The sequence below is a fragment of the Gasterosteus aculeatus genome, chromosome 14, assembly GCF_964276395.1.
Source record: "Gasterosteus aculeatus chromosome 14, fGasAcu3.hap1.1, whole genome shotgun sequence".
NCBI lineage: Eukaryota > Metazoa > Chordata > Actinopteri > Perciformes > Gasterosteidae > Gasterosteus > Gasterosteus aculeatus.
In genome coordinates this window covers 394,542-417,594 of record NC_135702.1, presented here as the reverse complement: position 1 = coordinate 417,594, position 23,053 = coordinate 394,542, and the positions used below count along the sequence as shown (strand labels likewise).

The window sequence follows — 23,053 nt, the reverse complement described above, 5'->3', positions numbered from 1 at the left end:
TAATGAACTTATTTTCTGTTTTCCTGCTCAAAGCGGAACCTTCGTCTTGAGAGCGGAACCTTCCTCTTGGCGATCGTTGTTTACAGTCGAGCCCAGTTAACCGGCGCTCCCCCATGTGTTCTCTCTCGGTTCAGCCCCGTGTCCCCGGTTTGTTTGGTCTGTTGGTTGCGGGTCGTGTTTGTTCGGTAAAGCCCTCCGTTACTAGCGGACATGCCGGCCGGCGGCAGCTCTTTGTTCTCCGGCTTCCGGGTTCTGGGTCTTTATTCCAACCACGTGCCGCACGCGCTCCGCTACCACAAGAAGCACCGCGAGTTCTACGTGGTGACTTCGGTCGGTCAGTGTTTCCACACGTACAACGTGAGTACCGCGAGCGCGCGTGTGCGTGTGTGTGTGTGTGTGTGCGCGCGCGAGAGAGCGTGTGCGTGCGTGTGTGCGTGTGCGCGCGCGTGTGTGTGTGCGCGCGCGTGTGTGTGTGTGTGCGCGTGTGTGTGTTGACTGACTGGTGTATTGATGTATCGATTGATCGGCATATTGACTGATGGGTGTATTGATGTATCGATTGATCGGCATATTGACTGATGGGTGTATTGATGTATCGATTGATCGGCATATTGACTGATGGGTGTATTGATGTATCGATTGATCGGCATATTGACTGATGGGTGTATTGATGTATCGATTGATCGGCATATTGACTGATGGGTGTATTGATGTATCGATTGATCGGCATATTGACTGATGGGTGTATTGATGTATCGATTGATCGGCATATTGACTGATGGGTGTATTGATGTCCTTCAGGTGAACCGGCTCGGCATCGTTGCTGTCAGTGAGTACATCTCAATAGATTTAAACCCAATTCCCTATGAAGGTTCTGCTCTCTGATTGGCTGCTGTGTTGTGATGTAACGTGGTTGTTTCCTAGGTAACAGCCTATCAGATGACATCAGCTGTGTGGCCGCAGACAGGATGCTGGTGTTCGCCGCCGCCGGGCGCCTCATCAGTGCCTTTGCTCGCAACAAAGAGGTGAGATAACTTTATTTTAAAAACACCATCCATCCATCTTCAACCGCTTATCCGGGGTCGGGTCGCGGGGGCAACAGCTCCAGCAGGGGACCCAAACTTCCCTTTCCCACATCCACCAGCTCTGACTGGGGGATCCAAGGCGTTCCCAGGCCAGTGCAGAGATATAATCTCTCCACCTGGTCCTGGGTCTTCCCCGGGGCCTCTTCCTAGCTGGCCGTGCTTGGAACACCTCCCTAGGGAGGCGCCCAGGGGGCATCCTCACCAGATGCCCAAACCACCTCAACTGGCTCCTTTCGACGCAAAGGAGCAGCGGCTCAACTCCGAGCTCCTCGCGAATGGCTGAGCTTCACACCCGATCCCTAAGGGAGACGCCAGCCACTCTCCTGAGGAAACCCATTTCGGCCGCTTGTACCCGTGACCTAGTTCTTTGGGTCATGACCCGTCCTTCATGACCATAGGTGAGGGTAGGAACGAAGATTGACCGGTAGATCTTTGGCTTCCGGCTCAGCTCTAAAGCTGAAAAGCGAGTGCAACACCGCCCCCGCTGCTCCGATTCTCCACCCAAACTCACACTCCATCTTCCCCTCACTCGTGAACAAGACCCCGAGGTACTTGAACTCCTTCACTTGGGGTAAGGACACATTCCCTACCTGGAGTAGGCAATCCATCGGTTTCCTGCTGAGAACCATGGCCTCAGATTTAGAGGTGCTGATCCTCATCCCGACCGATTCACACTCGACTGCGGAACGCTCCAGTGAGAGTTGGAGGTCACAGACGGAAGATGCCATCAGGACCACATCATCTGCAAAAAGCAGCGATGAGATCCGCAGCCCCCCGAACTGCAGACCCTCCTCCCCCCGACTACGCCTCGATATCCTGTCCATGAAGACCACAAACAAGATTGGTGACAAGGCGCAGCCCTGGCGAAGGCCGACCCCCACCGGAAACGCCTCCGACTTACTGCCGACCACCCGAACACAGCGCTCGCTTTGGGCGTACGAGGATTGGTGGCCCCAAGCAAGGACCCCCTCACCCCGTACTCCCGCAGCACCTCCCACAGTCTCTCTCGGGGACCCGGTCATACGCCACAGAACACATGTAGACGGGATGAGCAGACTCCCAACCCACCTCCATCTTTTACAAACACTTAGTTTTTATTTGTTTTGAAGTATTTGAGCCATTTTGCTCTGCGTGCAGGTGGTGATGTGTTACCATGGACACAAACAGGAAGTGCGTCTGCTGCTTCCTCTCGGGGATCAGCTGATCTCGGTTGACGGTGGCGGCGATTTCATCGTGTGGGACGTTCAGGGAGGAGGTAAGGGGGCGGGGCTTCACAAGTTCCCTCCAGTTTCTATCCCCTCCCCCTCTTATTACCCATCATGCCTTGCTATCTCTCTCAGACGTCTACTTGCGGCTGCACTTTGACCCCGCCACCTTTGACGTGTCGGCCATGATGCATCCCAGCACCTACCTGAACAAGGTGCTGCTGGGAAGCTCCCAGGGTGCACTGCAGCTCTGGAACATCAAGACCAGGTGAGTGCGTTAGCTCGTTAGCTTCCAGGCTAACAGGTCTGAAGTCACGCTTCATGAGAGCCACTTGTGCAACGGATTTATTGTTTTTGATTCGTTATTTATTCAAATCTCAACGCGTCTGGTCAACACATTAATAATGTATGAAGGAGTTGTTCAAATATGTGGTTGTTTTTCCAGTAAGTTGTTGTTCACGTTCCCCGGCTGGTCTGCTGGAGTCACGGTTCTGCAGCAGGTCGGTTTCTCACCAACTCGAATGATTGAAACTTTCTGTGTTTTTAAAAACATTTGAATGCCCTATGAATACATTTCAGTTTTGATAAAAAAACAGTTCATGAAATCCATGAAAGTTTAAGAATATTGCTAACTGGAATATGTTTAATAAAAACATTTGCTGAATAACTTCATTTCCCAGAGTCCTGCGGTCGACGTGGTCGGCGTCGGCACGGCGACGGGACGCATCGTCATTCATAACATCCGATTGGACGAGACGCTGATGAGCTTCACGCAGGACTGGGGACCAATCAGCTCGCTCGCTTTCAGAACAGGTGGAGTTTAGTGAGCGGAGATTCTAAATCATCGGATACTATAATAATAATTAATATTATAATTATTTTAACCACAACCTGTTGCTACTCTGTGTCCCTCAGACGGGCCCCCCATCGTGGCGTCCGGCAGTCCTCAGGGCCACATTGCATTCTGGGATCTAGAACGCCGGCAGCTGCTCACTCAGCACAGACACGCCCACAGAACTGCCGTAGCCGCGGCAACCTTCCTGCAGGGAGAGCCGCTGCTGATCACCAACGGCGCCGACAACGCCATCAAGGTCAGATCGTTTATTCTAATAAACGCCGATAAAGATTGACGGACAGGTACTCAGAACGGTTTCATTTTTCTCCTCAGGTGTGGATATTTGACCAGGAGGGGGGGTCACCCCGGTTGCTACGCAGTCGTCAAGGCCACAGTGCCCCGCCCTCCACCATCCATCACCACGGCAACGACGGGAAAAACATCCTCAGCGCCGGTAAGTAAATATGGTTTGTCCGAGGGTCAGTAATCGTAATCAGTCTATTTTATCATCTTTATTTTTACGAAAAATTATTTCTCGTTCAACTTTTAGATTTAATTTTCTTATTAACTTAATTTAAATTATTAAACAAAATGTCCAATTTCAATGATGTTTTCTGGATTGTTGACATATTGTATATTTTAAAAGCGGTCATAACGGATCATAAATGCGTGTGTTTTGCAGGTCAGGACGGGACGCTGCAGAGTTTCTCCTCCGTACACGAGCGCTTCAACAAGAACTTGGGTCACGGTGAGTTCAGCCGACTCGTTCAATGAAGACGGAACTTGTATCGGCGGCAACAACAGCAATCAGTTTATTTTAGCTGCTGAATGGACGAAGCGCCTCTGGACCAATCAGATGTCAGAGTGTCGCGTTGCTTGAATCCAGATCACAGCGCTCCTTTGTCCGTTCTAGGCTCCATCAACAAGAAGAAGGAGCAGAAGAAGAAGAAGGGGTTGACCTACGAGGCGCTGCGTCTTCCCGCCATCACGGCGTTCTCCTCCGGTGAGGCAGACTCGACACCGTCAGGCTCCTCGCCGTGATCCCATTTACGGTGGTGCCGTAAAGCAAAATTAGTGGCCGTGTGAATCGGTATTAATTTCCATCACAGCCTTTCCCCGTGCCTCCACCAAGCTCAACCATCGCCAGTTAATCACCCGCCCACACTGTCGCTCCGTCAGCTGTTGGCTTCCTTTCCCCCGGCTCGCCTATGACGTCCTCATCACCTCATTTAGCGACTTACGTTAAGTGCATTCAACCATAAAGATACAACAAGAACGGGCAATTTCTTGTTTGTATCTTTAATTTACAGTTTGCTAAAGATAAGTGGCGTTATAAGTACAATTTGTTAGTCTTTTAGAGTCTGAAGTAGCTCCGCCCCCCACCTTCTACCTGGGTTCCCTCCCATCAACGTACCTACTGGTGCTTTCTATACAGTCAATGAAAAGAACCTTGTTTTTAATATGTCCTCTTCCCTCTGATTGGCCGATAGCTGCCGCTCGCCAGGCAGACTGGGATGGCATCGTCGCGTGTCATCGCGGTTGCCTAGCAACCACCACGTGGAACTACCAGCGCTGCACGATGGGAGCTCATCATCTGCAGCCGCCGGCGGCTCGCCGGACCAGCATCGCCACGGTAACGTGCTTTCTCACCTGCGACTCACGTAACTTCCTCAGGAGTCAGGAAACATTTATTGCCATAATATGTCACATACACGGAATGTGACTTGGCGGTTGGTGCGTGACAGCAGACAATAGACGACGAGACAACAGTGCACGAGGAATAAAATAAAATATTATGCTGTGTTAGTTTAAAATTAAGGAATAAAAGTTTAAGTTAAAGTTGAAAATAAAGTGCACCAGCGAACAGAAAGTGACGTGTGCATGAAGAGCAGAGGGGGATGGAGTCAGAACGCTGTCTATCAAATCTGCAGTAGAACTCATTGAGCTTGTCTGCAGGCGGAGGTCATTCATGGAGTCGGTTGGCTTGTAGTTGGTGAGGTGTTTGTGAACTGTTGGAGTTTCTCAGACGTTCAGCGTCTCACCGCCTTGCTAAACTTGGATTGTGCCTCTGTGTACAAGTCTTTGTCCCCGCTCCTAAAGGCCTGATCCTTCTGCAGACGTAGTGTTCTGAGTTCCGCTGTGAACCAGGTTTGTCGTAGTTGAAACTCACCCTGGTGGATGATGGAACAGATGTACGAGGTTACAGCCTCTGTGAACTCGTCCAGACTGTTGGAAGCTGTCCTGAAATCAGCTCCTGTCTCTGTCCCCAGGCTGTCGACATCACTTCCTGTGGTAACTTTGCTGTGATTGGCTTGTCATGCGGCCGCGTCGACGTCTACAACCTGCAGTCCGGCCAGCACCGCGGTTGCTATGGCAACGAGGAGAAAGGTGCGTTCAGTTGCTCTCATCTTCCTCTGTCGATGCTGTGTCTCTGTCTATCATTAACCCCGCCCCCTCCCTCTCCACCTTCTGCTGCAGCTCACAGCGGGGCGGTGCGAGGCGTTGCCACGGACGCTCTAAATCAGCTCACGCTGACCGCAGGCTCTGATTGGCTGCTCAAATTCTGGCGCTTCAAGAGTAGGAAACAGGAAGAGCAGCTGAAGCTACATTCTGCACCAGCTAGCATGATGCTACACAAAGACAGGTAGCTAATAGTTAGCATGATGTTACAGAGAGACAGGAAGCTAATAGTTAGCATGATGTCACAGACAAAGGAAGCTAATAGTTAGCATGATATCACAGAGAGACAGGAAGCTAATATGCTAACGCATGATGTCACAGAGAGACAGGAAGCTGATAGTTAGCATGATGTCACAGACACAGGAAGCTGATAGTTAGCATGATGTCACAGACACAGGAAGCTGATAGTTATCATGATGTCACGCAGAGACAGGACGGTTGGCCCAATGCTACACAGACATGTAGCTAATGTTTTTCTGTTTTATGTTAGCGGGATGTTAGCATTAGCGCTGGATGACTTCACACTGCTGGTGGTCGACATAGAAACCAGACGGATCGTCAGGAAGTTTGCCGGTCACCGCAGCAACATCACCGACATGGTGGGTGCTGGAGAGCTAACACAGCTAATATAAGCTAGCATGCTAACAGACCATTTAACAGCGTTCTATATGTATCTTATGTTTCTTCCTCAGACGTTCAGCCCTGATGGTCGCTGGCTGATTACCGTGGCGATGGACTGCACCATTCGCACCTGGGATCTCCCCTCCGGATTGTGAGAATGGAACAGTCCACTTGGCTTTCACATAAACCACTCAATCATTAAACACACACTTAAAGTTGCATTCTAAACCAAATAAACTAGCTGACGCATTTTTATTATTTCACATAATTACATTTAAATAATATTAATGCTTCTCCTTCCTCAGTCTCGTCGACTGCTTCCTGGTTGCCATGGCGCCGGTGGGCGTGTCTTTGTCGCCGACTGGAGACTTCCTGGCGACGGCTCACGTCGACAGTCTGGGAGTTTACCTCTGGTCAGAGCCAATCACCGATCTGTGTGTTTCTGTCAGCTGATCTTCTCAAGCAGCCAATCACAGTGCAGCTTTCCTCCCTCAGGACCAATAAAAGTCTGTGTGGGCCTGTTGGGCTCCGCCCTCTCCCGGCTGACTACCAACCAGTTGAGGTGACGCTTCCAGGGGTCGTGGTGGATGATTCGGGACAGGAAGTGACATCAGAGGATGCTGATGATGAGTACAAGTCAGCCGAACAGTTGGGGGCGGAGCTTGTGACGCTGTCTCTGCTGCCGGAGTCGAGATGGAAAAGTCTGCTTCACCTGGACGTCATAAAGGTCATTGGCTTCATATGAAATGTGGTTAAATCTGGCTATAAACGGTTACGTATGAAAAGTGCTCATTAGATTAATTTAATCTTAATAATTAATACAATGTTATATATGTGTATATGTATAAATAATTTTCATTAGATCTACACATTATATGATTTACAGTTCAGATTTAAAATGTTTATTTAAACAATCATGGTTGTCGTTTCCAGAGGAGGAATAAACCCGTCGCGCCTCCTGCTGCTCCGGCTGCTGCTCCCTTCTTCCTGCCGACGCTTCCTGGTCTCACGCCTCGATTTACGTCGCCCGCGGTAACCGAGCAGGAAACCAAGGTAGAGCTTCAGTTTGTCAAATCCTGAGGGGTTTTGCACAAAAGTGGAATAAAGAAATCCAGAATAAGTGAAAAGCAGCTTGACTAAAGCCCAGTTTATAGCTGTTTTTACCCCTTCTTGGGTGCGTAGACCCATTTTAGACTAGCTGTGATTGGTCTGCTGACTACGTCCTTTACAGAGTCTCACATTTACGGTTTCATAGCGCAATATCACGTTTTAAAAGGAAGATTTTTGAAGAGAAATCAATCAGATTGAAGAGCTTTTGTGGGAAGAAATGCGTTAATATGAGCACTTGTACAAGCCGTCATTGGCGGACTATAAGGATGCCGGATGGCCTCTGATTCATGGAGGGAGATCTCCACAAACGTCTGAGTAAATAAACAAACCAAAGACGTGACTCTCCAGGTCATCTTCAACAAAACACGTGACTCCACCGGTTGTTCTGGAGGTGAATCGCTCTGCAACACACGCAAGACTTTACAACCAGGAAGTAAAACCAGTGCGTCGACACGACTGCGCAAAAAGCCGCAGACGCAGTTGCAGAAACATGCCAGCGCCTTTAGTTCGATCTTAATCGCTTGCTGAGCCGGGATGAGAAGGAGGAGTTAAGTCAATCCAGGTGCACACATCTGGGATCAGTGCACGTCCACGGCTTTCTTAAGTAGACCACGGTGTCCGTCACAGGTCTGCTGATGCACAGATGGAGGAGACGCGCGCGGCACGTTTTTAACCCGCTGAGCAGCAACTGATGGAAACTTATGAGCAGGTGAAGCCTCTAATATGACAAAAAAACGGCAGCTGTAATTAAACAGAGAAAAGCCTGGCAGACTGAATGCGGAAGGATTTAAAAATATCTATTTACAGAAAAGTTCTCTATAAACTGTCATATATTTCTAGAATTAATGTTCATACATAACAAACAAGACTGAACAAAAAAGATAAAATATAAAAACATGTTGCATGCTGGTAAATAGGTGTTTTTTATCTTCTTGACCGGTCTGACCGGCCCGGCTGTTAACCTGGTCTGATGATGACCATGGTGATGAACTACTGGTGCATCAGCAGACCTGTGATGGACACTTTGCTGGGTTTAATTCAAGCTGCTTTCGTGCAACCAAGTCAAAACTAAATTCTTCCAGGATAACCTGAATATCCCGGCTTAATGCAATGGCCCTTTGTTTCTAAGTCTGTAAACAACAATAATAATAAATGGTTGTTGTTGTTGTTTCAGTCGAAGCTCCTGGGGGGTCTGATGTCTCACAGGTCAGAGTTCAGTTCTGATCTGGAGTCAGCTCTTCAATCTGGATCGTGTGAGTCTCAGTTTCAACGATGAAAAAGAATATTAGTTTACACGTTTTTATTATTTAATACTTTCTTCAACCAAAAAATAGTTAATATATATATATTTTTTTATCTTTTTAAGTTTTTTCTTTCATTTCCCAAAATGTTTTTGGTATTTAATGTTTTTTCAAATAGATTTTCATGATTTAGATTTTTCTCAATTCAACACTTCTCAAGTTAAATTTAGTAGATTCAAATGTTTTTCTAGGGAGGTTATTTATAAAGTAAAAATAATAATAACTTCTCACCCTGTTTATTACATTAAATGTTTTTCGATAAATATTTTAATATAGATAAATCGTTCTTGTCTTTAAATTGGATTTTATTGTGGATAAAATTTAGTTTAAGAATAAAAACTTGTGTGAAGTGTGTAATAATCAATAACACTCCCATCAGTCGATCGCCCCGTGCGTCTCCTGAAGGATTGTGGGCCGGCAGCGCTCTCTGTCGAGATCACCTGTCTGACATCAGAGGGGGGCGGAGCCAGCAGCCTCCCACTTGCCTTCATTCACATGATTGACAGCATGTTGTCCAGTGGGCGGGACTTTGACCTTGCCCAAGCTTACCTGGCGCTCTTCCTGAAGGTTGGCCAATCCGAACACAGCATACAGTTTGCCGATGCTTCTGTCTTCCATTGTTGTACTTAACGTTGTTTTATTATTCTTCAGCTCCATCTCCGGACGGTGTCCCAGGACTCTGTTGCCATGGCAGCATTGCTCCGCCTTTCCTCCCGTTTGGAGGCAGGGTGGGCGGAGCTACGCGCATCTTTCGACCAATCGCTGTGTCTGTTGTCATACGCCAAAAGTGCTCTGCTGTGATTAAAAAAACAGATATTGATTAAAGAGTTGTTCCTTCTTCTCTGCATCTAAGTGATTTTATTCAACCCTTTAGTTTTGTTGAAATTATTCAATATTAAAAAGATTGTATTAAGTACATGAGTAGAACTTCTTCAGTATTAAGTACATCGGTACTAATGTGCAATACACGAGTCAAGCCTATATATAAATAATACTACCTGTATGAAGTACACATGTAGATCTTCTATGTAGTATATGAATTTGTTACACAGTACGTTTACCTATAGTACTTGGTTCTTCTTGTTGGATGACGTCACATCCTAACCGGAAGTATCCGCAGCGCTGAGTCAGACCGGAAGCAAAACAAACATCAGGTATCAGGATCAGCGGCCTGAGCGAACGCTGCAGAATTACCGACACTTCATTTCACTTTAGAAAAGTTTAAAAGCGTTTAATTAGTGTTCAGCGGGAAGCTTAAGAAGGCAGACAGCTGCGTCCGCGCGCGGGAAGAGCAGCGCGAGACGCGCCAACGCGGAAGTTCAGTGATTAAGTTGTGAACTTAAATGATACAAGTTTTAATTAAATCTTTACAGCCGTTTAACTTACGATAGCAATACCGACTTCTCCAAGTAGAGGTAATTATACAAAATATTGTGTATGTGTTTATTTACTATTTCTTAAAAAATCGCCACAGTGTCATTGCAAATACACTGAAATGTAAGTTAATTATAATTTAAAAGGGACATTTTCCTCTATTATTCCGCGTTTTATCTGGTAACGTATTAAAAAGAAGGCCACAAAACGTTTACAGCAGTAGAAGTACTAATAAACACTAAAAATGTCCTACATTCCAAGTTTATCACAAACATTAGCACTGAAGCCTACATTTCCCACGATGCACCTGCACCGTGTGTTTTGTCGGTCTGGTGACAGCTGTCACAAATGGTTAAATGTTCTTTATGGTTTTGTCAAAGATGAAGAGAAAACTGTTTCCCCTGCTGGTGGGCGGAGTCTTCTGCGTGGTCGTGATGTCACTGTACCGCATGCTGGAGATGATGCAGGGGGCTGAGCTTCAACATCTGGAGGCACCTGCTGGACAGGTGAATGATGAGTCGACACAACTTTCAGATTCTTGTCCCTCACAATAACAAGAATATTGTCAGTGTAATTATTGAGGTGGTGTTTAATAACGTACTTATTATTATATGACATAAAAATGGCCGCACTCCATAAGTTGTACGATGAGTTGATAACATAAACATTACTGAGATCAGTAGAGTATATGATGTATTGATCGTGTACAGGATGATAGAAATCAATACATCTTTCACCACCCTGCCTGTAGGATTTTTACCGCCTCCAGCAGCAGATCGACAAGCTGGAGCGTCTCCTTAGCGCCAACAACCGGCTGGTTGTCACGCTGCGCGACTCACTGCTTCACCGCCAAGCACCGCAGGGGGGAGGGGGCGCAGTCAATGTGAGCGCAGGCTCCGCCCACAGCCCAGCTGACGCCCCACCTGGCTGTCGATTGGCCCAAGGGATGAAGGGCAGAGCCGACGGAGTGCAGGTTGGCTTTTCATTCGTAAAGAAACATGAACAAAAGTAGTCTGTTCATTAGTGTGTAAGTCTGTGAGTGAAGTATATTCGTAGTCGTACGGAACTTGAATGAGTCTTTGTTTGAAGCTGCTGGACGTTTACAAACTGCTGCCGTTCGACAACGCTGACGGCGGCGCCTGGAAACAAGGCTTTGAGATCAGTTACCGCGGCAACGAGTGGGATGAGCAGCCACTGGAGGTTCTCCTGGTTCCTCACTCACACAACGACCCCGGTGAGAAGCTACCAGCCCCCCGATTGGTGTCCTTAGACCAACAGGGGAAAGGGGCGGAGCCTGTACAGGCCGAAGCTCGTTGATTGGACGTCTTCGTTAAGTGTGCGTGTGTTATTTTTCAGGCTGGTTGAAGACATTTGAAAATTATTATCAGGACCAGACGAGACACATCCTCAACAACATGTTGATCAAACTGACTGAAGACAGCAGGTACTCTTCCTCATCGTCTTCTTCATCTGCATCTTCCTCTTTGTCCTCATCCTCCCTTCTTCCTCCTCAGCTTCATCACCGTCCCCATCCTTACCACATTCCTCATCTTCTTCACACTCAAACCTGTTTGATCACAACTGCTGTTTTGGATTTGTTTTCTTTGTGAAGGAGTTCAGGTTTTATCCAAATTGATTGACACTTATTCTGTTCTTCAGGAGGAAAATGATTTGGGCAGAAATCAGTTATTTCTCTAAATGGTGGAACGACATCGACGAGCAGAAGAGAGAGATGGTCAAACGGTACCTTTTATAACAATGCTTTTTATATAATTTAAAGTATTTGACCATGTCCTTTAATGTTATTATGTCATTATTAATCATGTATTTATTGCTGTTAAGTTGTGTTTGTCTGCCGCTCTGTGATTGGTCAGCCTGGTGGGGGCGGGGCAGCTGGAGCTGGTGACGGGCGGCTGGGTGATGGCCGACGAAGCAAACTCTCACTACTTCGCTCTGCTGGACCAGCTGATCGAGGGACACCAGTGGATCCAGCGACACCTGGGTTCGTGTTGCTCCGGTGACGCTTCCACTCCTTCCGCTTTGTGTGACATCACATGTGTTGTTCCTCCTTCCAGGTGTGCGGCCGAGAAGCGGCTGGGCGGTGGATCCGTTCGGCCACTCCCCCTCCATGGCCTATCTGCTGAAGGGGGCGGGGCTTAGCAACATGGTCATCCAACGCGTTCACTACGCCGTCAAGAAGCACTTCGCCCAGCAACAGACACTCGAGTTTCTATGGCGACAGAGCTGGGGTGGGGTTTTTTATGGAAAATGAAATTAGGATAAACAGAAATAATATTTAATATATAACGATGTAATTAATGAAATATAATTTAAATTATAATTACACAGTAATAGTATGTATATTAAAACAGATGAATGATTATATAAATGAATAAAGATTAGTATTATTAAAATTAGATTATGAAATAAATTCCCATACGAAAACTACTTTCGAATTTCGAAAATATGTAAATTACTAATATAAAAACGAAACAAGGTTTTATTAACAATGAATTCCTCCGCAAAAATGAAGTCAAGGAGGAAATTCCTTTGAAATCGAATGGACATTTTGTGCAAAATATGTGAGCCTTAATCCCGCCCACTTCCTTGTTGTCAGACTCCTCCCCCCGCAGCGACATCACGTGTCACATGATGCCGTTCTACAGCTACGATGTGCCGCACACGTGCGGTCCGAACCCGGCGGTTTGCTGTCAGTTTGATTTCCACCGGCTGCCGGGGGGGCGGGCCATGTGTCCATGGAAGAAATCCCCTCAGCCAATCACAGAGCAGAACGTCCAAGAGCGGTATTATTATTATTATTATTGACATTACTAACATCGCCGAGTGTGTTCGTAAAACAGTTTGTGACTTTTGACTTTTCTTCTTTCTTCATATCTGAGATATTTCATCTACTTTTATCAGTTTTTATTTCCACATTTTGACAGAAGTTAATCACTCTGTGAAGATTAAACTAGTTTTGTTTTAGCTGCTTGTTTTTATCTAGAACACAAATTTAAAGTGTGGAATTTTCTTATATTTTGCATGAACTCAACTTTGACAGGAAGCAGCGTCTCTTTACAGTCTGCGAGTTGTGACGTCGTGGTGTCTGTTTCCGTGGTGACGTCGTGGTGTCTGTTTCCGTGGTGACGTCGTGGTGTCTGTTTCCGTGGTGACGGCTTGGCGTCTGTTTCCGTGGTGACGTCGTGGTGTCTGTTTCCGTGGTGACGTCGTGGTGTCTGTTTCCGTGGTGACGGCTTGGCGTCTGTTGCCGTGGTGACGGCGTGGTGTCTGTTTCCGTGGTGACGGCGTGGTGTCTGTTTCTGTGGTGACGGCTTGGTGTCTGTTGCCGGGGTGACGCCGTTGTGTCTGTTGCCGTGGTGACGGCGTGGTGTCTGTTGCCGTGGTGACGGCGTGCCGTCTGTCCCACAGAGCGCTCCTCCTGCTGGATCAGTACCGTCAGAAGTCCCGTCTCTTTCGCTCTCACGTCCTCTTGGTCCCGCTCGGCGACGACTTCCGCTTTGTGGAGGCGAGCGAGTGGGACGCTCAGTCCGGCAACTACCAGAAGCTCTTTGACTACTTCGACCAGCACCCGGAGCTCCACGTCAAGGTGAGACACCTGAGGCCCCTGGAAGGGGGCGGCGCCTGAGGGGGACACACCCACAGTTGGAAGTACCAGCGTTTCTTTAAATGTTCTTCTCTGCAGGCTCGCTTCGGGACTCTCTCAGATTACTTCGAGGCTCTTCATCGCCGGCTGGACGCGATGGGAACGGCTCTGCCGGCGCTGCGCGGCGACTTCTTCACCTACGCCGACCGAGACGACCACTACTGGAGCGGCTACTTCACCTCCAGACCGTTCTACAAGCGGCTGGACAGGACGCTGGAGGCCACGCTCAGGTATGCTGTCTCACCTGTGATCCAGGTACGTTATCAATGAATGACTCGGGTACTTAATCAATCAGTGACTCGGGTACTTAATCAATCGATCAACTAATTTATTAACTTTTGTACACTGTTGATTATTTTGTGCTTCTTTTCTCTCAGAGCGACAGAAATCCTCTTCAGCTTGGCATTGGCTGAAATGCGCCGTTTCCGTGGCGACAGACTTTTGGTCGCCGATTTCCCTGCGCGTGAACACTTTCGGCGTCTCACGGCAGGGAGGCGGAGCCTAGCGCTCTTTCAGCACCATGACGGTATAACCGGCACCTCCCGCGATCCCGTGGTGGTGGACTACGGCACCAGGTGACTACTTCCTGTTAGCAACGTGGATACGTTGACTTTCGGTTATAAATCTGGAAGTAACAGATGGAAACTCAAAGTTAGCATGTTAGCCACATTAGCGTAACAGGTGAGGTTAAAATGTTGCATTAGCTTGTTAGGACATGAAGCTGAGCAGGAACAATGTGATGTATAAAGCATTAGCAGCACGTAGAACTCTTTCGCGTGCTAAGCGTTAGCATGTGTTTTGTCTCATTTGTCCCTCCATGCTCTCAGCTGACGGATGGCGTCGCCACTGGCAACGGTTACAGGTACCGCCTGGCTTAGCATGAGCACTTAGCGTTAGCTTCCCCCTCGCAACCCGTTCATTTAGCATTAGCATCTAACCGTCACTTCCCATCCCCCATTACATCTGTTTCATTACTGTTTAGTTTAGTTATTACTCCTATCAAGTTAATTTATTTTACAGTGCACAGCTTAACGTCATCAACATTTACCTTATGAAGGAAAATAATCATTTCTGAACTCAAAAGAAAATGAAAAGACTAATAATTAAAGATGATCTTATTTCACAGGTTGTTTCACTCCATCATGAACCTGCGCCAGGTGCTGCAGAGCTCCGCCCACTGGCTGCTCCTACTGGACAAGAGCCAGTATTATCACAACCAATCAAAACCCTTCATGCAATTGGTGACTTTTTGAACTTTTCCTGGTCAAAACATTTTTGTAGCATTTCTGAATATGGTTTTGACTGTGAATTGTTTGCGTGGAGACGAACATCCAAGTTGTGGTTCATCTTTTTAAGGACGATGTGATATCGGCACACAACGCTCTGCCCCTGAAAACGCCGCTCGCGCTCAGCAATGAGCCCAGGTGAGAGGGCGGTGTCTCATTATGCTAAGCTAACTGAGGCTGATAGCATAGCGTTTCACAAGTTCAGATTAGTTCTTTTAGGGAAACGTGATGTTTAATCGAACTTTATTGCCCTTCAGGTCGTTGATCATCTTCAACCCGACGGAGCAGCTTCAATCCTCCGTCATCAGCGTCGTGGTCGACTCTCCGGACGCCGACGTGGTCGATGCAACAACGGGTCAACCAATGGCTGCGCAGATCTCCGCAGTGTGGGCGGAGCCGACCCAGGCGTCCACGGAACAATTCCAGGTGAAGAATTATAAATGATTTAGTGTTTTGTAGCTTTTATCTTTAAATTTGGAATCGCTTCTTCTTCTAAAATGAATCATTTCCAGTTGCACAGTTTGACGAACTGATATGTTGATTATTGCTGGATGATATTAAGTCCCTCCCCTCAACGCTTATATCTTCACCTCCAGCTCGACTTTGTGGCTCAACTTCCTCCTCTGTCACTCGTTGTGTATCATGTGACCAAAGCCTCTTTTGGCTCCGCCCACCGGGCTCGGTACACCTTTCATCGCCGCGGCAACCCGCCAGCCGTCCAGTCCGAACACTTCCAGGTGTCCGGCCTGGAGAGACCGGAGGCCGACGCCCCCCTGTCGCTTAGCAACAAGCACATCAGCATATGGAGCTCGCCGGAGACCGGCCTGCTGCAGGTCAGACTTTCAAATTAAAGGCTTGAGTTTACTGATCAGCAACACAAAGTTAAAATCACAACCAACTGAATCAAGTTTTAATTTTGTGAACTGAAACAGAAATGACTCCAAACTGTCTAATAATACTTTCATGATGATGATGATTATTATTATAATTCTTCTTATGTTTTTCATTATATTCAGTCTTCTTGTTATTACCGTCATTATTATTATTATTATTATTAAACCCTTTAGGGATTTTAATTGTTCACGTTTCATAATTTTTTTCTTTCGGCGCGTAGAAGCTGCGTCTGCTGCCCGGTCCGGTCCGGGAGGTCCAGGTCCAGTTCCTGTGGTACGGGACCCAGAGGAACCAGGACAAGAGCGGAGCCTACCTGTTCCTGCCGGGGGAGGAGGGGGCCCAGGTAAGACCAGGACCACAACCAGAACCACTGACCAAGCGGAACCAGGACTAAAATGTCGCCCCGCCCACCCCCAGCTCTACTCGTCCTCAGAGCCCCCTCTGGTTCGGGTCTCCAGAGGTCCAGTCTTCTCTGACATCACTTCCTGTTTCCGACACTTCACACACACGGTGCGGCTGTATCACCTGGACGGTAAACACATTTAACCCGTTGATCCGTTTCTATGTTTTCATTTATTTTATGTTTATTTATTTTAACAAGTGGGCTGTTTCAAAATAAAAGTCTCCTGTCTGCCCCAGGGCATGCTGGGAGATCCCTGGAGATTTCCAACATGGTGGACATCAGGTCAGAGTTCAACCGAGAGCTTGTCATGCGGCTCGTCAGCGACGTCGCCAACGGCAACCGTTTCTACAGCGACCTCAACGGTTTCCAGGTTCACTTGCATCTCACGCCTCTTCATCATGTGCTTTATTGATCGATTATTGATGATTTACTCATTTTATTCAATCAGACTTTATTGATCATTGATCAGGGATTTTTAGTAGATTGTTGATGATTATCGATGGATTGTTAATAGGGATTATTAAATAAATAATGATTTATTGGTCATTTATTGATAGGGATTATTAGTAGATTTATTTATAGATCATTCATTAGTTATTGATTCATTATTGATACTGATAGTGGTTGATTGATTGTTTATTGACGGACACATTACAGCTAGATAATTGATTGGTTATTGGTGTAGATGCAGCAGCGGCGGACCCTGCAGAAGCTGCCCCTGCAGGCCAACTTCTACCCGATGACCTCGGCGGCGTTCCTTCAGGACGCGACGAGTCGCGTGTCGCTGCTGTCGGCTCAGAGTCAGGCCGTCGCATCGCTGCGACCGGGTGAGCGGCTCCTACGGATTAATGCCACGTATCATCAGGGATGTGTATTCATTGATCACTGTTTGAAAACAGGAATACATCAATACATTTGTCTGTGAAGTATAAATAAATCCGTAAACGAGTCAATGGACGGTGAAATAGTTACATGAGACCTTCATTAACCTCAGAACTGTCTACTCAACTTTGTAAGAAGATGAATGAAGCTTATTTGTCAGTGACTGTGATGACCTCTGACCTCTGACCCGTGCAGGGGAGCTGGAGGTGGTGCTGGACCGGCGGCTGCAGCAGGATGATAACCGCGGCCTCGGTCAGGGCGTCACCGACAACAAGCTGACAGCGAGTCTCTACCACCTGCTGCTGGAGGACAGGAGGGGCGGGGCTGAGGTGAGGGGGCGGGGCTCTGTTAAATGCGGCGGGAAACAACATCAACATGATATTTTTTGTGACAAATAATTAAATTATGTTTGTTTATTATGAATGACTAAAACTTTATATATATATATATATATATATATAAATATATATATATATATTCAGATACATTTGTTTAATTTAATGTTTATGTTTAATTTTCTTACTATTTTCATTTACATATATATTTTTTTGTGGTTTTATTTGGGGACAGGAAGTAGGAGGAGCCTCAGTTGAACACATGTCGCTGCTCGCCCACCTGACCTCACTGTCCCTTAATCACCTGCCAATCACCATGGTCGCGCCTAGCGACAGCCAAGTGCCAAAGCTCCGCCCCTTCCTGCCCCTCCGCTCATCACTGCCGTGCGACGTTCACCTGCTGAACCTCAGGACGCTGGAGGACTCACAGGTAACACCTGGAAACACCTGGAGGATAAAGACATCCACAAATATGGATAACAGATTTATATTAAAAAGTAAAAAAGAAATACTTTACACTGTAGTAATCGATTATTTTAATAATTGATTGTCATAATGGTTCTTTCTTTGTGGACAAACAGGAATCAGACAGTCCGTCACAGGAAGTGGCTCTACTCCTCCACAGGAAGGGCTTTGATTGTAGCTCCGCCCCCGAGGCGCCATTGCAGTGCACGTGGAGTGCGCAGGAGGAGGTGGACACGCACATACATGTCATTATTATAAATGTAAACTGTAAAGTTGTGAAAATGACATATGTCATACATGTAATGTATATAACGTCATATATCAAGTATTCCTCTCTGCAGGTGGATCTGGACCGTCTTTTCTCTCCTCTTCGGTTCCATTCGGTCCGCCGCTCCGGTCTCACTCTGCTGCGGGAAGACGACCAACCAGAATCCGCCCGGCAACCGGCGCAGCCACACGTTGCCCGCCTCCGACCGATGGAGATCAGCGCCTTCCGCGTGGAGGTCGCCTGAATAAGCAGAACTACAAACATGAAACATGAACGTCTGAATTATACTGATTATTGTTTAATGCCAAAAGGAAGAGCAGAAGAATACATAACAGATGAAATCATTTTGAACTAAATGATAAAGATAAATTCATAAAAACTCTTTTCTCAGATCCGTAGTTTGTTAAGCGGACGACCCGCTCAATGTGAAAACATTCACATGTCTGTTGTGAATGTGGAAATATCTCTGATGTCGGTCAGAGGTCATAGGTCAGAGGGAGATAAAACTGAAGTGAAGGGAAGTTGCCGTGGCAACATAAAAGGACCAAACCAGTCATTAGCTGTCCAATTAGTATGCGAGTGTGTTTCCATGGTTACTGTCAATCACAGTTTGCTTGAGACTTCCTGCTACTGCTGTTTAGTTTATTCAATGAAGTCGTATGAAAGAATGTGGTGTTGTGGGTAAAATTGTATGCGGTTGTGTAATTTACATATATAATTGTGGACGAATGTCTCCAAAGTGCACATTTCTAATTGTTTAAATATTGATTATTGTTTTGTGTATTTGCTGTGAACTGAAATCTTTGGGAAACTACTAAATGTTCTTGGAATCTTTTTAATGGGTTGGGGTTAAGTTTATTGTTTATTGTTAATTTTGGGAAAGATCTATGGTTTTAATACAAAATAAATTATTTTTTAATTTTTCTTTTTAATCCTCTTTTTGTGATCATTTAATTTGCCTTTTTGTGTCATACACATATATATATGTATATATATTTATATGTATGTGTATACATATACGACGCTTAGGAGGATGTAAACGATAAGCAGCAGCGAGCTGTATGACAACGTGTATTTGTAACAGCAAAGAGGCACCAAGAAGTTTTTAGTACCTCACTAGGAATGTGATTGATATATTTTACAGCAGGGTCTCAAACTCCGGCCCGCGGGCCTCATCCGGCCTGCAGGGGGTACCGACTTTGGTGTACCCCCCTGCCCCCCCGTCGGACCGTCAGCTTACAATCACATTAATACATACACAATATTCTTTGCTCTATTGACTATTTTCTTAATTTATTTCCATTGTATACATGTTATAGTTAATATTTATAATAATAAATATAGAAATAAATATTTTTCTCCGCTATCATCAGTTTCTTATATCGTCTTTATATGAGATTAAATATTAATGTTGTTATTTTTATTTTCAATTGTAACACGTTGCATAGATTATCTGATCAATTGATCCATTAAATGTTGACTGAACTGTCACGTGACTCGTGTCAATGTCACGTGACTAATGAGTTTTAAAAGAGTATAAACTGTCACAGCTTATTTTATTTCTGAATAACTTCGTGTATTCGTCTTGTAATCGATTCATTATGACGCAACAAGTTGTAAAAAAAGAACGGAGACGGAACCGTCATGAATGCTGACGGTGGAGGTGACGTCACACTGACAACGCCAGCTACCGTGAATTCTCAAGAAGAAGAAGAAGAAGGAGCGGAAGTGACGTGCAGCCAGACTTAAGACGAAAGTTAGTCTCGTGACTCCGGATGTCTGCTCAGGTGAGTCCTCGAGGGACTCAACGTGATTATGAATGATGAATTGTGATAATAATCAGCTGGGGGTGTTTGGGGAAGTATCCGCCAGCTTGCGTGGACTTTTCTTAATGTAACGCCGCTTCGCGTGCACGCGACACAGCGTCCGTGCAGCTGCAGCGTGCACGTGATCATAAAAGGTCATAAAAGTATTTGAGAGAGTCCCGTCAGAGCTGTCCTACGGGGTCAAGAGTCCAGGGTCTAGTGTCCAGGGTCTAGTGTCCAGGGTCTAGTGTCCAGAGTCTAGTGTCCAGGGTATAGGGTCCAGAGTCTAGTGTCCAGGGTCTAGTGTCCAGGGTCCAGGGTCTAGTGTCCAGGGTCTAGTGTCCAGGGTCTAGTGTCCAGGGTCTAGTGTCCAGGGTCTTGTGTCCAGGGTCTAGTGTCCAGGGTCTAGTGTCCAGAGTCTAGTGTCCAGGGTCTAGTGTCCAGGGTCTAGTGTCCAGGGTCTTGTGTCCATAGTCTAGTGTCCAGGGTCTAGTGTCCAGGGTCTAGTGTCCAGGGTCTAGTGTCCAGGGTCCAGGGTCTAGTGTCCAGGGTCTAGTGTCTAGTGTCCAGGGTCTAGTGTCCAGGGTCCAGGGTCTAGTGTCCAGGGTCTAGTGTCCAGGGTCTAGTGTCCAGGGTCTAGTGTCTAGTGTCCAGAGTCTAGTGTCCAGGGTCTAGTGTCCAGGGTCTAGTGTCTAGTGTCTAGTGTCTAGTGTCCAGGGTCTAGTGTCCAGGGTCTAGTGTCTAGTGTCCAGGGTCTAGTGTCTAGTGTCCAGGGTCTAGTGTCCAGAGTCTAGTGTCTAGGGTCTAGTGTCCAGAGTCTAGTGTCTAGGGTCTAGTGTCCATAGTCTAGTGTCTAGTGTCCAGGGTCTAGTGTCCAGGGTCTAGTGTCCAGGGTCTAGTGTCCAGGGTCTAGTGTCTAGTGTCCAGGGTCTAGTGTCTAGTGTCCAGAGTCTAGTGTCCAGGGTCTAGTGTCCAGGGTCTAGTGTCTAGTGTCCAGGGTCTAGTGTCCAGGGTCTAGTGTCTAGTGTCCAGGGTCTAGTGTCCAGGGTCTAGTGTCCAGAGTCTAGTGTCTAGGGTCTAGTGTCTAGTGTCTAGTGTCCAGGGTCTAGTGTCCAGTGTCCAGGGTCTAGTGTCCAGTGTCTAGGGTCTAGTGTCCAGGGTCCAGAGTCTAGTGTCCAGGGTCTAGTGTCCAGGGTCTAGTGTCCAGAGTCTAGTGTCCAGGGTCTAGTGTCCAGAGTCTAGTGAGAATAAGACATTAATAATGATTAATAAATAAACATTAACATATTTTAACATATATTAACAACATTAATAATTGGGATGTTCTTCTTCTATTGACGTGAGGATCTTTGGTTCTTCTTCAGGTGTTTGTGTTGTACTTCGCTAAGAGCGTGGAACTCACCGGAGTGAAGGAGGAGGGGAGCGTTGCCGTGCCAACGCCAATCAGCAGCCGGGACCTCTGGAGGCTGTTGCTACAGCGACACCCGAGGTGTGTGTGTAGTGTGTACGTGTGTGTGTGTATAATGTGTACGTGTGTGTGTTTTCATAATGTGTGTGTGTGTGTGTAGATTGTCCCTCCTGCAGGATCAGGTGGTGTTGGCAGTGCGTCAGCAGTACGTTGCCATTGGCGACCAGGTGGTAACCCTTGGAGACGGGGACGAGGTTGCCGTGGTGCCGCCGCTCAGCGGAGGATAAACACAAGCTGTAAGTTATTGATTGATCAAATAAATTATATATAATATATAGTTTTTCATATCCATGAACTATAAATTTAGCTGGATTACATATGAGAGATTAAAGTGATTAAAAACTCTTTGAACAATATTTGATATGTTCTAAAGATATCAATAAATATGATCATTTGAACTTTGTTTCAGATGAGCAAGTCGGAGGAGAGGCGGGACATCTTCAAGCTGAGCCGTGATTGGCTGTCGGTACAGGAAGTGGTCGACGCCGTCAGCAGCACTTCCTGCGGAGCCGTTTCAATATTTATAGGTTCAAATAGGAATTATTAACAGCATAAATATTCATTACAAACGATATTTTCAATTCTTCACATGTTTCAGAAATATTTAATAAAACTAGTTATTTGAAAACGTGTGTGTGTGTGTGTGTGTGTGTGTGTGTGTGTGTGTGTGTGTGTGTGTGTGTGTGTGTGTGTGTGTGTGTGTGTGTGTGTGTGTGCGTGTGTGTGTAGGTGCGACCCGCGAGGACGAGGTCGGCGGCAGGAGGGTGATTGGTCTAGAGTACGAGGCGTACGAACTCATGGCCCAATCAGAGTTCAGTAAGCTGTGTGATGACATCAGAGCGCGCTGGCCAACCGTGACTCACGTGTGCGTCCACCACCGGCTGGGGTGAGAATCCAAGATGGCTTCTGCTCTTTGAACAAATCAATACGTTGATTAATTCTTCCCTCATACGTTTATCAATATATCCAACGATACGTTGATCACTAGATACGTCTGTCAATAAATGGATCAATACATCCATGGGTGAGACAACGATGCTAACTGCTAATGCTATTTGTAAATAAACAACTCTCTTATAGTGTCATTTTAATATTTTTTATTAAGTATTGATCGTGTCGCCTCTGAACTTCGTCCCTCAGGTGGGTGAAGGTGGGCGAGGCCAGTGTTGTCATGGCGATCTCGTCTCCTCATCGCCATGACGGCCAGCAGGCGATCTGGCACTGCATCGAGCAGCTGAAGGCCAACCTCCCCATCTGGAAGAAGGTGCCAGATGTTAACTGAACGCTCCCCACCTCCCTACTCCCAATGGTGTTTATTGATCGCGACCTTCTTGATCAACAGGAAGTGTACGACACACAGGAGGCCAGCTGGAAGGAGAACGCAGAGTGTCCATGGTCCTTTCAAAAAAAAGTTCCTCCAGCTGCGTCGCCTGGAGAAAACGTCTGAGCGGCGGAGAACAGAAGTTATTGATTAAGAGCGTTGTTGGTGTTTTTCGCAGCAGATTGAGACTTCTATGTCTGTCGTCACTGTGATGGAAGATTTCACACAGACAATTAGAATAAAGGCTCTGAATCAAATATGTCTTTCTCGG

The 23,053-nt window shown here is 46.6% G+C and overlaps 3 protein-coding genes across 3 annotated transcripts; all 3 read left to right on the top strand.

The window, feature by feature from the left end:
• Positions 1-63: 63 nt before the first annotated feature.
• Positions 64-9,455, top strand: wdr36 (WD repeat domain 36). Its single transcript, XM_040197365.2, has 22 exons — positions 64-357; positions 802-829; positions 925-1,025; positions 2,223-2,340; positions 2,426-2,558; positions 2,736-2,790; positions 2,971-3,103; positions 3,206-3,381; positions 3,459-3,579; positions 3,808-3,873; positions 4,039-4,128; positions 4,616-4,758; positions 5,396-5,513; positions 5,604-5,769; positions 6,076-6,184; positions 6,278-6,357; positions 6,512-6,619; positions 6,702-6,933; positions 7,140-7,259; positions 8,491-8,569; positions 8,997-9,184; positions 9,269-9,455. Exons 1-22 carry the CDS (start codon positions 211-213, stop codon positions 9,416-9,418), a joined length of 2,661 nt encoding a protein of 886 aa, XP_040053299.1. The 5' UTR covers positions 64-210; the 3' UTR covers positions 9,419-9,455.
• A 268-nt stretch (positions 9,456-9,723) lies between these two features.
• man2a1 (mannosidase, alpha, class 2A, member 1) lies at positions 9,724-19,120 on the top strand. Its single transcript, XM_040197339.2, has 24 exons — positions 9,724-10,032; positions 10,372-10,497; positions 10,743-10,964; positions 11,081-11,225; positions 11,348-11,435; positions 11,651-11,734; positions 11,866-11,993; positions 12,067-12,240; positions 12,609-12,795; positions 13,421-13,598; positions 13,695-13,885; positions 14,033-14,230; positions 14,782-14,896; positions 15,012-15,079; positions 15,199-15,367; positions 15,538-15,774; positions 16,056-16,178; positions 16,253-16,367; positions 16,475-16,608; positions 16,924-17,065; positions 17,316-17,449; positions 17,691-17,885; positions 18,037-18,147; positions 18,262-19,120. The coding sequence occupies exons 2-24, from the start codon at positions 10,372-10,374 to the stop codon at positions 18,430-18,432; spliced, it is 3,435 nt and encodes a 1,144-aa protein (XP_040053273.2). The 5' UTR covers positions 9,724-10,032; the 3' UTR covers positions 18,433-19,120.
• A 2,435-nt stretch (positions 19,121-21,555) lies between these two features.
• Positions 21,556-23,039, top strand: LOC120831775 (molybdopterin synthase catalytic subunit). The gene is made up of 5 exons (XM_040197534.2): positions 21,556-21,697; positions 21,871-21,988; positions 22,191-22,347; positions 22,602-22,725; positions 22,804-23,039. Exons 2-5 carry the CDS (start codon positions 21,871-21,873, stop codon positions 22,906-22,908), a joined length of 504 nt encoding a protein of 167 aa, XP_040053468.1. The 5' UTR covers positions 21,556-21,697; the 3' UTR covers positions 22,909-23,039.
• The last annotated feature ends 14 nt before the right edge of the window (positions 23,040-23,053 follow it).